The 17645-nt window shown below is 40.8% G+C and overlaps 2 protein-coding genes across 4 annotated transcripts in view; one reads left to right on the top strand and one right to left on the bottom strand.

The window, feature by feature from the left end:
* Window position 1: 1 nt before the first annotated feature.
* On the top strand, window positions 2-5294 carry cnot7 (CCR4-NOT transcription complex, subunit 7). 2 transcript variants are annotated; one of them, XM_044363508.1, is made up of 7 exons: window positions 2-188; window positions 882-1005; window positions 1110-1303; window positions 1640-1801; window positions 3056-3200; window positions 3318-3428; window positions 3588-5294. In XM_044363508.1, exons 2-7 carry the CDS (start codon window positions 889-891, stop codon window positions 3717-3719), a joined length of 861 nt encoding a protein of 286 aa, XP_044219443.1. In that variant the 5' UTR covers window positions 2-188; window positions 882-888; the 3' UTR covers window positions 3720-5294. The 2 variants fall into 2 exon arrangements, with proteins under 2 accessions (XP_044219443.1, XP_044219442.1); XM_044363507.1 differs by lacking the exon at window positions 2-188 and adding an exon at window positions 252-550.
* An 83-nt stretch (window positions 5295-5377) lies between these two features.
* zdhhc2 (zinc finger DHHC-type palmitoyltransferase 2) overlaps window positions 5378-17645 on the bottom strand; it is a 12956-nt gene continuing 688 nt past the window's right edge. The window contains exons 1-14 of one of the 2 annotated variants that reach the window (XM_044363505.1): window positions 17588-17645; window positions 13446-13472; window positions 12595-12689; window positions 11734-11854; window positions 11497-11566; window positions 11352-11384; window positions 10318-10438; window positions 9918-9956; window positions 9589-9721; window positions 8925-9051; window positions 7612-7704; window positions 7225-7340; window positions 6645-6719; window positions 5378-6562 (exon numbers count right to left, since the gene is read on the bottom strand). The exon at window positions 17588-17645 is cut by the window's right edge and continues 688 nt beyond it. In XM_044363505.1, the coding sequence (XP_044219440.1) occupies window positions 6679-6719; window positions 7225-7340; window positions 7612-7704; window positions 8925-9051; window positions 9589-9721; window positions 9918-9956; window positions 10318-10438; window positions 11352-11384; window positions 11497-11566; window positions 11734-11854; window positions 12595-12689; window positions 13446-13472; window positions 17588-17645 (1074 nt within the window). In that variant the 3' untranslated portion in view covers window positions 5378-6562; window positions 6645-6678. The remainder of the gene's footprint in view (window positions 6563-6644; window positions 6720-7224; window positions 7341-7611; window positions 7705-8924; window positions 9052-9588; window positions 9722-9917; window positions 9957-10317; window positions 10439-11351; window positions 11385-11496; window positions 11567-11733; window positions 11855-12594; window positions 12690-13445; window positions 13473-17587) is intronic. The other variant, XM_044363506.1, reaches the window with a different exon arrangement.

The following is a 17645-nucleotide window of genomic DNA, read 5'->3' as shown; positions in this document are numbered from 1 at the left end:
TCCTGCTTTACGTGATGACGTCGTGTTGTAGGCTCGGCTATGATGGCAGCCGCAGGTTGACATCGATACAATAGTGAATATAAACTATTTAAAAGTTAGCGGAAAACCCCCCGACACAGTAGCGCAGGTCAAACTAACAGTTTTGAGATAGTACACGCTTAAAACACACCCGCCCGGTTTGGGGAACGGTAAGTTACCGAAGCTACAGTCAGCTTTGCAGTATCAAAGTGGCAGAGAGAGAGAGAGAGAGAGAGAGAGTGAGTGTGTGTGTGTGTGTGTGTGTGTGTGTGCTGCTATGTACTCGCCTCTTTCTTGGTTGCACACACTCCTGTCTATCTGTCGAGACCGGTGTCTACTTTAGATGTGTGCTGAAACTGAACACACCTGTCCTGCCCACGTTAACTAATGCTAAGTGTGCAGCCTGCTAGCCGCTACAATCAACCTAGCTGGCCCAAAGTGCTGCTGAAAGCTGCTGCGACGAGCTAACGTTAATGTTAACAGCAGCTGGCCGAGCACGTCCTTCATATTTTCAACAGCTGCTGCTCCCACTGTGTGTTTGCTTTCATATAACTTGTTCATTTAGCTGTTAAAGTGCAGAAGTCCAGGTGTACAGAAGCACAAACTCGCCCTGAGATTCACTTAGCTTCCCAGTGCTGAGACTAACATTGAGATCTTTGTGATTTGATACCCAGATCAGGTTGTATGTCCTGCAGTTTATATTATAATGATTTGTCAGGGTTTCTTGGATATCCAGGGATCATGTGTCCAATGCTTTTGTCCTGTCACAGGTCAGCATGCCAAGGTAGGACTGTGAACAAGCTGTTTTCTTGAAGCTTTCTTTGTTTCCTTTCTTTTTGCATCTTTCTGTTTGCATGTTGAAGTGGCACTATGCCCGCAGCTACTGTGGATCACAGCCAAAGAATATGTGAGGTGTGGGCCAACAACCTGGAGGAGGAGCTGAAGAGGATACGACATGTCATTCGAAAATACAACTACATCGCTATGGTGGGTGACACGTTGACATAACCGGAGAAGATGAACACTGCCAGACATCTCACTGTGACGCTGAGCTGTGTTTCCTTTGTGCATGACGTGTTTTCTCTTTGCAGGACACAGAGTTTCCAGGTGTCGTAGCCAGACCGATCGGAGAGTTCAGGAGCAACGCCGACTATCAGTACCAGTTACTGCGCTGCAATGTGGATTTGCTCAAGATAATCCAGCTGGGCCTCACGTTTATGAATGAACAAGGGGAATACCCTCCGGGAACATCAACATGGCAGTTCAATTTTAAGTTTAACCTCACGTAAGATGAACTCCCATGTCTCTCGCACTCTTTTGTCTTCTCGCGTGGCATTGAAATGCATCAGCCCCCTTGATCCTGACATTATATACAGTTAACAGGCAGCTAACGTTTTTTTTTTTGAAGACTGCTCACAGCATACGCACATGAGACAGATGAAGTTACAAAAAGTGACTGTTTGTGGCCAGAATTTAGATCTCTTTCAACTGCGTACAGCTTCCAACATTCAGGCTATTTATATATAATGACAACGCTTAAATACCGATCTCATTCCGACTCGATTGTCTTTTGTATTTTTGATGATAATAATGAGACGTCCGTGCTGTTCTTTCTCATCAGAGAGGACATGTATGCACAGGACTCCATCGAGCTCCTGACCACTTCAGGGATTCAGTTCAAGAAGCACGAGGACGAAGGCATCGAGACGCTGTACTTTGCCGAGCTGCTGATGACATCAGGAGTGGTGCTCTGTGACGGGGTCAAGTGGCTGTCGTTCCACAGGTATCCTGCTTTTGAAGTCATCAGCTATTTTTATTGCAGCCAGTTATGTTTGAATTCAGGCTGCTGTCTGGTAGACGGACACATAGCAACATGACTCATATGTCCTCTGTGTCCACGTTATTGAGGAAATGACTGAAAGTTTGTTCATTCATTTTGTTCAGCTGGTCCAGTGCTTCACCTTTTTTTTTTTTTCTTTGCTCCTTGTTTTTACAGTTGGCTGTAAAGGTAATGAGAAACACAGATGAGTGATAGTTGTAGCAGCATAATAAGACTGTTCTGTAGGACATGAAAATAATTTTTAACTTATTTACATTAGTGTGTATGAGTCATCATATCCGTGAACCATCCTGGCATATTGTTTAGTATACGGGCTGATACTACTGTTTCACCCTTCAGTTAGATAATAAACAAGCGCCATCAAATTCAGATAAAAGGAGGTGAGAAATATCAAATTTCTTTTCAGGCATCAGAGCATCACTCGAATAATAAACTGTATATTTTATCTAAACTGTTTTATAATGATGATTTGCTGCCCAACCTTCCTTTTCTTGTGTAAGAGGTAAGATGTTACGCAGAAAAAAAGACATTATTTCATCATAAACGTTTTAAAACATGAACACATTCTGTTAAAATTTTGCTGTTAAAGTTTCTGTACCAACACTAACAAACATATTTATTGTCTTATTGGTCACTAGTGAACTACAATCTGCTGCTTAACATCTTCATTTCGTACTCAGTTTCCCACTGTGTCTCCATGGCAAACTGAGGCTAAAGATAACCAGGCTTTGGAAAATATGCAAAGCTTAGGTTTGAAACATCACTGTCGTCTCGTTCAGGTACTTCGAACACACTTTTTCAAACAGGTTTTACTGTCATGTTACTTTTGTTTACGTGTTACTGTCTTATCATTGTATTTTTTTTATCCTTCTGTCTGTTTTTCATTGTTGTTTGTTGTATTCAGTTTTAATCTCATCTGCTTTGGTTTGTAATCGGTCTGTTGTGAATCAGTGTAGGTCGAGTGTTGTAAAATCAGTTCCTCATCACAAAATCTTCTTGGGATGATGCAGTGGCATTATTTGGCCTTGCGTGTGTAGCAGGGTTGTGTATCTGACGGCTGCAGGCATGAATCCAGTCAGCCAGTTCTTGACAAAGTCACAAAAAATGTGACAAAGTCTCAAGAAGCCTGCTGCTGTGTGCCCTTTGATAACACAGTGAAATTGTATTTACGTGTGTTTGTGTGTGTGTGTGTTGCAGTGGCTATGACTTCGGATACCTGATCAAGATTCTGTCCAACGCTAACCTGCCTGAGGAAGAGGTGGATTTCTTTGAGATACTTCGCTTGTACTTTCCGGTCATTTATGATGTCAAGTACCTCATGAAGAGCTGCAAAAACCTGAAGGTACTTAGAGAATTATTACAGTAGTATTTTAAATCTTCACATCCTGATTTGTGGCCCTCAGGCTTAACTCTGACTTGGAGAGTGGATGTTGAGTGGATGACGGTGTTTTGTTTTCAGGGCGGACTGCAGGAAGTAGCTGAGCAGCTGGAGCTGGAGAGGATCGGACCGCAGCATCAAGCCGGCTCCGACTCTTTACTTACAGGCATGGCTTTCTTCAAGATGAGAGAGGTAGGCTCAGTACCACGCTGCATATACAGTCAGCTGAAAATGGGTAAAACATGTTTTTTCAGGATAAACTTATGAATTATGACTGTTTTCATGATGTGATATTTAATGAATGTGTGAATGTCTGTTCTCAGCATCCTGCGCTATTTATTTTTCCTACAGATGTTCTTTGAGGATCATATCGATGATGCAAAGTACTGTGGTCACTTGTACGGGCTCGGCTCCGGCTCCGCCTACGTCCAGAACGGAACAGGGAACGCTTACGAAGAGGAGGCTAACAAGCAGCAGTCGTGACATCACTCCGAAAATCTCCCATCCTGCGGTTCACATTCAACAATCAGTGCAGCGCTGAAGCAAAGCTTCGACGACTGGATGATAACAATGGAAGAACATAAAACATACATGCATCGTTTAACAAGCTGTTTCTCATAGGTTCTGCTCACCTTAGACAACTGAATATTATGATGGTCAATAGGCGAAAAAATATCACAGCTGTCCTCACACATAACGCTGGTGGTGCGCCTGTGTGGGTTTAGTGTTTTATTCCTACGAAGCAGCGTAGACTGTCTGGTTGGTTCAGTTAAAATTTAACATGCTTGAAAAAGATGGGATTTTAGTTTTCCTAAAATGTTCTGTAGAAACGTTTTGCACTTTAAAGCTCTAACCTGATTTTATATGGAAAGCTGAAAATGTTTCTGGTGTGTCTCTCCTCTTTGTTGCCTTCTCTACGTTCCCATTTTACATTGTGAACATGTAAATCTTTACTATCACAACAACCGCTTTCACCATGCTCAGCCTTAATATTAGCTGCATTCTTATCTTTTAAACTTTAATTTATTGTACTGGTTATCTGACACTGAATAGATGCCCCAGTCAACACTGAGATGCCACATGTTGTGGTCTTCCCTGGTCATTTCTTGGATTTCTTGTCTGATAATGAGAAAGGGAGCTTTCAGTGAGTTTTTTGTTGAGTTTTTTCATATAAAGATAATGTTTATAATGACCTAAATAAGCTCTAGAAGCCTCTAGGTAACAAGCTGCTTATAAGTGAACACCATTTCCTCTGTTGTGTTGGTTTTCCTGTCGGCATTCATGATAATGCTCAGAATAGTTGCACACAAGCATATTTACAGGATGTACTTAGATGCATACAAATGGAGGAATGCTTCAGCTAAAGTAAGCATTGATTATTTGTATCTGTAAACGCCCTCATTGACTCAAGCACATAACGAACAAAGATGCATCACATCTCTAAACGACCTTGGCGCCGAGCATCAAATTCACCAGACCTTAAGAAACAATTAAAAAGTTTTAAAAAAAACTCACCTGCTGTAGGACAAGATGAGGTTACCCTGAACTACTCTGTTGGGAGTAAATATTCATTTTTTTAATTGAGATTAAGGTTTTGTAGAGTTTTAGTGTTGTAATAAAAGCAAACAAAAAAAACAAAACAAAAAAACCTTTTACTCATTGGGGATAAAAATCATTTTAAAATGCATCTCTTTGTTTCGGTGGAGTTCATTTGACTTGTAGTTCGGGCCTTTGAATGACATTTTTGTGCAATTTATATTTTTTCTTGTATTGCTTTCCAGTTCATTCATGCTGCATAGAAGAGCCGCATGTACTAAAACGTTTGAATAAATGCTGTGTTGTTGAATAGTATCCAGAACTTCCGTAGGTGTGTGTTGAAGTGTAGGTTCACAACTTATTAACCTCCCTCTGCGTCAGATACTGATAAATGAAACCTTTTTCTTTCCGCAGAACATCGCTCACACTGTAAAAGAGTTTAAGAAAAGAATATGCAATATAAAAGAGGATTGTTTTTAGATTTTTTTGTAAATAAAGGCTTGAAACTTTTCTACCATAAAATGCTCGTCTGTTACATTTCTTCAGTGACTATTTAAACAACATACTGTTTTCAGGTAATGTGCAGCACAGAATTGAATGAGAAGCCAGAAGATGAGCTCATTTTATTCTTTTAAGGCATTACAACTGTACAATACATTGCCCCACACATCCATATTGTCTCTTGAGTCGTACATACAGAAGAATAGAAAAATATAGATTGACACTACTGTCACCATGAAGCTTTTTTTTTTTTTTTAAACAAGCATACATTCTCAAATTATTTCTTTTACAATGATGGTTTAATCATTTCCAGCCCAAATGAGAAAAGACAGAGTCCTCAGAAGGTGAAAATATACTGTACAAAGCAGCTGGAGCAGGTTTCTCTTTTTTGCTCTGCATTACATCCACAACATCATATTTGTGAGTTTTAGAAAAACACTCAACAGTATCTGCTTTTTGATGGTGACGGGATGTGCAGCATCACACGGAGGCCGGCCCTCCGGAGACAAAACAGTCGGGAAGCTTTTTTGACCGGCAGTTTAGACGTTTAGACTACCAGATGTCGCAGCACCAGATTTCAGGTGTTTCAGTGTGACAGCAACATCCTCACTCATGCTATGAGTCAGAAGAGCCCTTATTCCAATGTAATTACTATATTACTACTCATTTGTTGTTTTCCAAGCAAGGGGAGAACATCTTGTGGTACAGTTCACTACAACAAGGTGTGTTTGAGTTGACATCCTGAGATGAAAGCATGCATAAGTTCCACGACACTCAATATTGTGGGTGGAAAACCTGCCCCCCCTCCAAAAAAAAGAAAAAAAACCCTTCACTGTATTAAAATGGCTGCAGGGAATGTCAAATACATCACATTAACACCACTACTAGTACAACTGTTGTAGATCATTCTGAGAGTTTCTGTGACATACAAAAGCAGCCCCGATTGATTTCCTAGTATACAAAATGCAAAATGTCCCCTCTTCCACTGCTGCTCTGTGCTTATTCATATACAAACAAAAGAAAATCTGATTGCTGGAATGCAGTTTTAAATCGAATCCACTTGTTCTGAAGCCGAAATACTTTCAGATAGCAGCGGACACTGCTGCTCGTAACAATAACAGTAACACCGATGATAATAATAACCAGTTTTTCTCTGGTGTGTACGTCATGTGTCAGTTGTGTAAACCTCTCAGAAGCAGGGTGTATTATGGGAAACAACAAATATCGATGATGTCACCACCACGTCACATTCTGATAGGCACGAACACTGAGGAGGGGGCAGCATAGACCTGTTAGATGGAAACAAATATGTACATGACGTTGCTTTTATATTTTGATATGCGGATCATTTCTATATGACTGTAAACTTACTTTTCTGGATGGAACGTGTCGACTCTATCTCTGGTTACGCCTCATTTTCTATGGTCATCCCTGGGTTACTAGCACCTGAACAAACACACACAAATAAAATCCATCATCTACATCTAGAAAGGACAGATGGTTTGAAAGAGGAGAGAGGGAGTAAAAGTAAAGTGAAAGTAGAGAAAGCATCCCTCAACAGACGAGGAGGAGGAGGAGGTCTACCCTTCCCAGGAGATTTAACAACTATACATTAGTTGGTCTCATGTGATGCCAACGACTCTGATGACTGTCGTTACAACAACCAGGAGAACTAACGAACCAAGTGGTATCAGTGACCTTGATAATGACCCCCTCCCCCCAGTCAGTCTGAACTGAGGAAATCCCTTGGATGAGAGGTGAAAGTATCCACAAACAAGTCCAGTTGCCCTTGCTTCAATCCTCCTTGGATAACCACGACGTGGATGACTGAGATTCTTCATCATCTACATCATAAAATATCTGTTTAATTATTGATTTTTTTCCTGTCTTGGGGTTGTGTAAGCAAGCAGCTTTGAGGGAAACCATTATATGGAGGATATCATTATCTTACCCTTCTTGTCCTTGTCTGCTGCATTGTCACTCTCTGTCCAGGAGGGGGTGCTGGTGAGCAGCCGGCTCTGACTCTCCCTCAGCGGCTTGGAGGGGAACTGGCGGGCGTCTGCTGCACTGGAGACATACAAAACACACATTAGCAGGAGAGTAGCCGGGAATTATGGGAGTAATATTCCCTCCTTTTTAAGATAAATTAGTTCTAAATCCTGTAATCCTGTTATCTGAATGCACAATTTAAAACTGCAGCCAGGTGATTTTCCTGCATCATTAAACCTACAGAGTTAATAAACCACTGGGCTGACTTGCAGTTGAGAAGACTCTAGTCTTTCTGTGCTGTACCTGGGTTTACTCTAATATGAATGTGTGTTTTCTTCTTTTAACTTACGCCTTGCTGGCAGGGTTGGAGCCAGTGGGCGATGATGGCTGCTCAGGGTCCAGATTCACCAGGCATGCTGGGAACGAGCAACCGTCACCTAAACTGGAGAGTCACAGAGGAAAGAAGAAAGTAGTTTAAATAAGTATAGAATATGTTCAACCCAGCATATGTGATAAAGATAAATGTTAAAACATAGTGTAACAGTAGCTCAAGTCAAAAAAAGTCAAGCATCAAGTCAGTAAAATTACTCTACACTACCACAGTAATATTTATGTAATATTAGCTAATATTATTAACCACAAACTACTGGTCATTATCAGACCAACTAACACTACAGCAGCAAATCCTCTCTAGTGTACTGAATTGAACAAGGGTGTGATTAATTGCTTATGAATCTTTCAAACATTACATAGTCTGGCTTTAATGTCACTATTTCCAAGCAGAAACTGACAACATAAGAAAGTACATTTTTCATGTGTTTGAGTATTTCAGTGGTTTAGTTTACAGAATAATAAATAATATAGTCGTAAATAGTTGTTTACAGAAGTTAAAGCTCTTTTGGGACATCTCCCTCTTGAATCACTTTGTTTCAAACTAAATAGCAGTGCTCACTTGCCCTTATTTTAGTTTATAAATCCACATTCATTCATCCATTCATTGATTAATTGATTCATTGATTCATTGATTCATTTGTTCATTCATTCATTCATTCATGCAGGACTTCTCTGACATCCTGAGTTAGATTCTGTTAAAATATGACTGAATGTTATTATTTGGCTAACACACACACACACACACACACAGTCCTTCTGCATCCATTCACCTGTCTGCTCTCATATATTTATCTCTCTGGACAATATACTCTATTTTTAACATGAAACTGGTGAGTGTGTGAAAGTCTGAGCATCAGTAAGCCTCTGTTTATGTTGAACATTATCTATCCAAATGTGATTTTAGCCAGCAAATTAACAAGGTGGCAGTCCTGCAAGTCACCATTTAACCCAAAGCATCTTAACAGATTACAAACTGGATTTGATTTGCTGATCTAATTGTGTTTTATGTCCCAACCAGTGCAGCAGAATTTAGGCTCTTGAAGCAGAGCCTGAAGTCTTTGACCTTGACTCAAAATTACAGGTCATCATCAGCTCCTGAACTGCAAAACAACCTGTCTGTGAAACAAATAGCTTTTTAAACATAGACTTGTTTAATTAGATTTGGCTTTTAGTTTGCCCAACTTAAATTATGCTGTGTCTTTTAATCTAACTCATTTGATAGATACTTTTCCCTCTGAATTCCTCTAAGACCTGTCAAAAGGACCTTACCTGGAGAAAACAGGAATAGGCCAGTATTTGACTTCATCACCAAACACCTGGCGGAAGTTCTTACTGAAACCCAGACTGAAACCGTTCTTATCTGTGCCGTGACGAAACACCGGGGCACGCACAGCCTCTGAGAGGACAGACACGAAGAAGAACAGTGAGTCTGGCATAAAGATGAATAACAGGAGCTCAATCACACAATAGATCAACACATGAACGATTCCTGCTGAATAGTGGCGTCAGCAGAACATCGCTGAATGAAAGTGTCTTTGTTGTGCAGGTAAAGCAGATCTCGGAGTGTGCCACCAGGTGTGACTTCTCTTCCTGAGCAGTGTGGCAGTGTCTGTTACTAAGCTGCTTACTGCTCTGAGCCTTATGTCTTTGCATTACACTGAAACATACTCCTCGGGATCTAATCCATTCTCCTCAACACAGAGACAAAGTGTGCCACTGTGCACACATAATGAGAAACCACTCCGTCTGATACCGGCCCAAAGAGGCTCGTCAAATCACTGCGCTGATGAGGATGGAGACTGATGGTGGGAAAAACGCAATGAAACATCATCATTAGTAGCAAACAGGAAGCAGACTGAAAGCAGATATTCAAGATACACAAACATGAGAGAGATATATACATACAGGCATGAACTACTGGCACGCAACCTACCAAGAGTGGATCTGTTCTTGCAGACGAGCCAGCAGTGGTAGGTGAAAAGCGAAGCGAGGCTGACTGAGAACATGGAGGCCGAGAAGAAGAGGAAGAGGATGTGGAACTTCGCCTGAGTGTCTGGTAGGCCGTTCTGAGGAGAAACCAAGACATCAACATAACAGCACCAGTACAGAGTACGTACAGTACCAGTATGAACTGGATCTGCTCAGTGGGTGTAAACTACTGGGTGCTGATTGACAGCTGATAGACTTCTACTAAACTATTCTACTGAGAGTTTATTACATTCTTTCTATGTCATCACTACTAACTGGTTGATTGGTTCGTACCAGATATTCTCTCAGACGGAAATGTGCTCTACCTCCAGCCTTGTAGAAAAACAAATAATTATGCCACATATATGAAACAGAAAGGACATTCAGATTTTATATAGGTATTATATCATTTATAATGAAACAATATACACATGAAAAAAAGGTTTAAGTCAAGGTCAACATTGCTAGCTTCTGTTTAGTTGTCACGTGACTAGTTTGGGTCTCATGATGACAAGTGAGCAAAATCCATTTGCTGATGAAAACCGTGACATGCAGTTAAAAGCCGAGAGGAGTTTTTTTTTTTCAAGCAATGTTCAAACTATTATTTCCAAGGTGGAAAATGAACATTCATTCTTGATATGCATAATATAATTAAAGGTTTGTATTGTGGTGCAATAGCTGAAATCCTGCTTACCGTCCAAAACTTAATGAAGTATTTCAGATCTGTAGCAGTTATAAAAAGGCAGTAGAGTAGCGAATATAACAAGAACAGCATGAAAAACTTATAGTTGGAGAATCCCACACAGTTGTTCACCCTGTAAGGAGGAAATGATGCAGGTTAGTGTTGGAAAATGTCACAAGTACATGTTGAGACAGGGCCCATCTTTTCTAGATGTAGAGACTTTTTTTTACATGACATTTGAGCAAAACTATAAATATTGGAGATGGGCTGTTTGGGTTGGTGGGAAAATTGTCACATAAAAAAAATCATGCAATATTTTGCTATAGTTCATTTTATCATTTTATCCTATAATTATTATGATTACTATGTTATTGGTTCATTGCAAATGTGTATATATCCTATTTTTCCAGGCTGTTTTGAACAAACTATGGTAAATGAATCACAACTAGTAATTAGATATTCACAATAAAAACACTACTCAGGATGTTTGTGTCATTTTAATGAAAGGATTTATAGAAAACTACTGAAGAAAAAAATCCCCTTCTGATGCTTTAACAACCAACATGACCCAATGGAGAGATGCATAAATTAAAACTAATTATCATAATCATATCATCATATTTCTTAATGAGGTCCCTCCTGGTCTGAACACTAGACTTGGTTCAATATGGCAAAGAGAGCAAACAAACTGATCATATACATCAAAAAATACACTGACTGGAATCAGATTTGTCTCATTCAGCTGCCAAAATCTGTCAGCTGGCAGGATGAGAGGTGACTTCATCAAACTCTGTCCAGTAAACTTAGCTTGAATGCAACTGATTCAAGCTATTAGAGATCAACTGACCATTTAACTAAACTGAATCAAGTCTTTTCCATCCTGAGCATAAATACTTTTGATCACAAAATCATGTAACCTGAATACTGTTGGGCCTTAAATGAAAAGAAGAAGTAATTACACAGACAACACAGTGTGAGAGCAGTATATACGGGTACATTTCTTTAAAATTCTATTCCTGGTTTAATCAAAGAGCCTCACTACATACCAGGGGCAGTGGTGATCCATCTTCAGGATGCATCTGTAACACAGCAGGGTCAGACGTCAATGTAATTGAATCTTATTCTGCCTGCCAGAATGCAATATATATGGTGGAGTCTTTTCTCTATAGGTGCATGAGCAGAGAGCCATACTTATCACAGACTGAACAATGGTGACATCGATCAGGCTTCAGCAGCTGGCAGCGGTCACAGAAACGGATTGCTGAGGAGACACAGCCAATTCAGTCACACAGCCGTCAGCAGCAGCCTCTCCTAACACTTGACCACAGACTAACAAGGTGACGGGGGTGAAATGAGCTCTGAGAGCTGCGTGTCAGTCTAGACTGCTTCTGTTGTTCTGCATCAGCAGCACTGTTCACTGTACTGTACCTCCAGAGTTGGTGCGGGTGTAGATGGGCAGATCCTTGGCTATTCTCCTCAGGATCTCCTGCTGAGACTCTCCCCGATCTTCACGCTCCAGCAGCTCTTTGTCAGAGAAGGACAGGTGAAACTATGTTGGGCAGAGCGAAAAACAAACACCTGTGACTTATCAGTATCCTCTTCCGTGAGCAGTTATTTCTGATGAATCATAGCTTTGCATTTGTCAAAACTGGCTTGAATATTTTGTCAGATACATACTGCGTTAGCGTCAGTAATGCAGAAATATGTTTTACAATGAAGTGCAGCTCAGTAGGCAGTGAAGGGTATTTCTGTTTCCTCCATTTGTTTGTTGTTTTCTGCCCCAGCAGGCAAATGGGAGCAAAGCAGCACAGAGCTGCGATATTACTTTCAGTCACTCAGGCGATTTATGATTGAACACTGGAAGCAAATAACTCTGACGATAACAAACAGCTCGACACACGAAATTTCACTTTTATTACAAAACCTCAAGAGATCCAGCGATCGCATCTCATAAAGGAAAGCTTTCATTCGAGGTGATTATTGCCTGCATGTGTTTCACCTCAGTAGAAATTGAAATACAAGGTGGCTTTTCTCAGAAGTGTCCTCTCTAAGTCTTGCGTGTGTATGTGTGTGTGTCTGTGTGTGCGTGCGTGTATTCATGCTGCAGAGCTGAAGTGCTGTGGTCAGGATCAGAGCCATTAGAGTGCAGCTCCAGGCACTTCCACTGGAAAGTATTATTAGTCTAAATGCAGCGTTCAATCACACAGGGAGGCTGTAACCTACATCTGCACTTCCCACGATGCCTCATCATCCCAGCTGACAATAACGCTGCGTCGCAGTCACACTCACCTCCTTCAGGGGGTTCATGGGCTTGGTGAAGATGGTTTGCCAGTAAGCCCATACAAACATGATGAAAATGACATGGTACACCAGCAAGTACACAACTGAAAGCAGAGAGAAAACATAAACAAATCATCATCATCTATCATCAAGGACGTTTTGTGCATTGTCATTGTAGGCCAGTGTGAGAGTGAAAAAGAAACTGAAAAAGAAAAAGGACCACACACCACTTTAGGAATCTATAGATCTATCTATATACCATAACAATAAAGATTTTGCTTGTACCAGATTTTGATCATAATTACACATGCACTTGCAGCAATAGTGACTCAATTATATTCCCAAATATTTAGAAAAAAGAATTGATTGGTTTGTCTTGATAGATACCAAAAATTAGACATTGGAGTGTCTCTGCCTCTCTCATTTTATCTCTACACTCTGTAACACACACTGAGTGCAAGCTTTAAAGGAGTATATCGATGTAGCGTTACACTTTCATTAAGGTGGGAGTCTTGCAAGAGACAGATGAATGGTCTAAATTGAAGAAAACATTTTCTCTGATTTTATGAAGCTCCTCCAGAACCACAGATGATATTATTCAACAGTTTTCACAGGCAGAGTAGAACTCCTCATGATGTGTAAACTCATTTTAATGTGTAAAATCTGTGGGTTACCCCTTTAAACATACATGAGAAGTCGTTTGATACACTTCCAGCTGATAGAGGCTGACAAAATAGTTTTGATGTGAGCTCTGCAGGCAGATCCTGCTGAATCTCCTCTGGACTAAATTCAACTCAACATCTGACACTTTAAGTTTAAATAATTCCTCTTGATTTCTGACAGTGTTATAAAACACTTACCCTTTTCTCCTGTGTCTTCAATTGACTCTGCAAAATGAAAAGACACAGTCAGGTCTGTGTCAAGCAAAAAAAGGTAAAACATTGTGGAGCATCTGGGCACAAAAGGCTGCTGTTTTGTTTTGTTTTTTATTCCTTTACATGTGCTGCTTTTGTTTACTTGATACATGTTTGAATGAAAGTCAATGTTCAAATTCAATTAGGCAAAACTGAAAAATGCTGACTCTGTAAATCCTAGTGTCCAGCACCACACCAGTGTGCTTGAAAATCCCAGTGACACACAATCAATATACACCATGCTCAGTTCCACTCATTGTTCCACTCGTATAGATAAGCATTACTGTGCATTGACAAAAGAATACATCCTGCACAGTATGTTTGTGTGTGTTTGTGTGTGTGAATGCTGACAGCTGCTACTGCTCCCACCACAGAGGGGACCGGCTGAAGCTGCTGATCCCAGGCAGACATCAACACCCACACACTTGATGAGCGCCCCAAAAAACTTTCACAAAAACACATGTACAGATCTGGACACACAGACTTCAAAATATAAAAATATGTAACAGAGACAAGTGGAGACCTGTTGGAAGATCAGCTGACAGTTTTATATTTGTCCCAATATCTGAGCAATGATTAGCTGAGCATACAGAATCATCCATCTTCAGCAATTAGCACGCACACACACACACACACACACACACACACACACACACACACACACACACACACACACAGCAGGAACTGAAGAAAGGTGAGCCAAGGAGCTGAATCAAGGCACGCAGCCAAATATCATGTGCACGCCGTCTTGCCAGAAAGCCCCAGATTCTGACAGTGAAGCATATACTGTAGGTGTGTGTGTGCGTGTGCGTGTGTGTGTGTGAATGTATATTAATGTGTCTATTGAGGCATTACGGTCACTGCCGTACGTCAGCCTTCTCTTTTCCTGTTTGCATTCTTGCTCCAACAAGGTACATTTCCAACAATGCACAGACTCTCAGAAGCTAAACAATTTTCCCATCTTGGAAAGAGGGCCAACTGTTCGTAGGCTGATGTTTGGTGCTTTAAAAGAAAGTGGGTCAACCACAGATTGCTTGGGGTGAATTATGTAAGCCAGACAATGGGATTAACTGAGCTGCTGAGGTATCAGCTGATGATACTTTCACACAACTGTCCCTGTGTCTATCTGCAGAGCACATGTCCTGTCCTACTGCTGTTGTTTTCTTCTGTCTATCCCATGTGACACAAATGCATCACAATTCCTCTCTTGTTCTACTAGAAGCAAAACAACACAGTTAAAAAGAGGCCTGATCAAACAGTGATTTTGTTTTTCTGTCACCCTGCAGTTATGAAAGATGTCTCAATATCCCATAAAGGCACCGGACACATAGCGTCCTGTAACTCTAGAAGAGGTTCATCCTGGGACAGACGCCACCCTGGTCAACCCACTGGCTCTATAACTTCCGCAGCACACTCAGCTCTCGCAGATCAGGTCAAAATGGATATAAAGACTGACATAAAGGTGCATACTTTCAGGCTCAGGGACATTGTCGTGTTTGCCTCTGTTTGGTCTCATTAAACCGTCTCCATTTCATCCCCCTTTTTGACAAGAAGAGATTTTCTTTCCTAGTGGTCTGAAAAGCTGCCAAGCAGAGCACAGAGTAGGCTGGCGAGATTCCTCTGAGACATCCTAGAAACCATTGCTCACTATCCAGGTCAACTCTGTGCTCACCGTTCACCGATGAGGCTCACTGTCTGCAACCGCACAGCCCAGCATCGAGCCAGAGGGAGCGAGGAGAAGGCAGGCCAGACTTAAAGCCATTACAGTCAGACTTCTTGCCAAAAGATAATGCTAGTGGTGTTGTGGTTCAGATAATGAAGCTCAGCACCTACATAAAGCTATTACAGTAAGTCTTTAAGATAGTGCTGATAGAGTGGTAGTCAATGCATCTGACAGTGTAGATGAGTGAGCCACATGGCCTAATCCTTTTCTGAACCTCCTTTCATAAAAATGTAATAAAAGCTCCTTCACAATGGAGGCTATGCATGTTACATCACAGTAGGCGGAAGCGATTGTGGTTTCACCCACTGAGTGGCAGAAAGAGTCAAGCCAGGTTCAGACTACAGGAGTTTTGGGCCGATTCATCCCTGATTCACCCCTCTGATGTACAGACCAGAGTTTCTGCTAATGTGAGGGGTTTACAGATCCAATCTAAAACCTCCATAACTGCTCACAGACTCATCAGGGCCACCCCAATCATTTCAAATTTATTTGAGATTTAGGATTTAAAGGTGCAGTGTGTAGAATTTAGTAGCATCTAGCGGAAAAGACCTGGCATAAATGGAATATAAGATTCATAAGTATGTTTGCATTAGTGTAATCATCTGAAAATAAGAATCATTGTGTTTTCATTACCTTAGAATGAGCCCTTTATATCTACATAGGGAGCGGGTCCTCTTCCACAGAGCACACCATGTTGCACCGCCATGTTTCTACAGTAGCCCAGAACGGACAAACCAAACACTGGCTCTAGAGAGGGCCTTTTAAGTTTTTTGCAAGTTTCACAGTCACTGTAGGTTTTCCTACACACTTGCAAGTGGAGGGTGAGGAGAGGTGTATTCATTTGGTTGCAGCCTGCAACCTCACTGCTAGATGCCACTAAATTCTACACACTGGACCTTTAAAATCTGGATGATTACGTCGCTACTTTCTGAATGGGACCACAATAGCCAATGAGAGAGACAAGTTTACAAGGACACGGAAGTGAATGAGACCACAAAGAAACAACAACAAGCTGTTGTACAGGTGCATTGGACAGCTGAGATGGAGGAAAGGCTTGTCGATATGTGAAAAGAACACAACTGCCTATATAACATGTCTTTCAATACATCATAACCATACGGACAAAGAGAAGAGCTTTACTAAAGCAAGTTGTTGCACCATGTCAGTCTTTATTTTGTTTACATCTACTACCCTATGAGATCACGTGAGCGTGAGGTGGTGCATTACTTCCTCTGGCATGATAATCTTATTAATATCCCCTAGTGTGTTATGTGCTATTATTTTCAAATCTTGCAATGTGTGCATGTTTGAGATTAGAGAGAAGAACATCTGTGAACTTTCTCCTTATGTGCTTGATGCAACCCGACTTCAAAATCAGTTAGGATTTTAAAACTCCTGTAGTCTGAGCCCCGCTTAATTTACTGAGTGGCAGCATTAGCATTGAGCTTGAATGCCACAAAAACACACACACAAAAAAACACATCTAAAATGGGAAAGAGCTGTTGTGCGATTTGACTGTACAAATAATTTCAACAAGGAATCAGAGCTATCGTTTTACAGACTGCCAAAAGCTAAAGAAAAGCAAAGCAAATGGATCACTGCAATTTGTAGAAACAACTGGAATCCAGGCACCAAAATGTGGATTTGCGGTTGCCATTTTGTTTCAGGTATGTTAGATTTTTGGGTGAAATCATAACTTAATTTATATACTGTATTGACTACTAATCAATTAAATATTTAGCATCTTTAATTTATATTCTGTGTGACTGTAAAGTTTTTGTCAGCATTTATTAAAAACATCCATGATGAGCCTTGTGTCCTACAAACAAAGGGGGGGATGGTTAGATAGTGTTAACAAACTAAGACAAATCCAGTTTTCCTCATAAGGGGGTACAGTTAGACAGATAGCCAGATAACTTTAAAAGTTGCTCCAAAATATGCTTTTTCTTTATTATTAGCATCTTTATGGGTGGCTGAATCACACTCCTAGGCCACCTTTGTAATACCCTCCAACCCCCATACACAAGTCAAATGCTGTAAGTAATGATGAAACCATCCTGTGCATGCTGGTGTCATGAATTGGAAATATTTCAATGATACACAAAAAACCCTGATAACCACTTCCTTGTAACATTATGCTGACAGTTCCTGGTTGAACTGTTATTGTCATGTGACTGACACTGTCCACACACTGCGTAAACAACAAGCCAGTCTTCTGCACCCAGAAAAAAAAAAAATCAGCCTGGACCACAAACTGCTCCCACAGAATGTCTCCCCCACCCCATCACCAAAAGAAAAAAAGGCATTTCCCCCTCACACAGACACACACCTCCTCCTCATACTACCCAGACAGCTGATTGCTTACCTATGCAAAGCTGCAAAACATAGGCGTAGTACGACCAAGCCACTATGAGGGCGATGAA

This window comes from Thunnus albacares, chromosome 10 (assembly GCF_914725855.1).
Source record: "Thunnus albacares chromosome 10, fThuAlb1.1, whole genome shotgun sequence".
Lineage (NCBI taxonomy): Eukaryota > Metazoa > Chordata > Actinopteri > Scombriformes > Scombridae > Thunnus > Thunnus albacares.
Note: the sequence above shows the minus strand (reverse complement) of the source record. Positions and strands in the feature narration are given on the sequence as shown.

Coding starts and splice junctions, on each gene's coding strand:
- cnot7 (XM_044363507.1), top strand. CDS start 492: ATGTTAACAGCAGCTGGCCGAGCACGTCCTTCATATTTTCAACAGCTG. Junction 1,304..1,639: donor AATTTTAAGTTTAACCTCAC/GTAAGATGAACT, acceptor CTTTCTCATCAG/AGAGGACATGTATGCACAGG. Junction 3,429..3,587: donor CTTTCTTCAAGATGAGAGAG/GTAGGCTCAGTA, acceptor TTTTTCCTACAG/ATGTTCTTTGAGGATCATAT.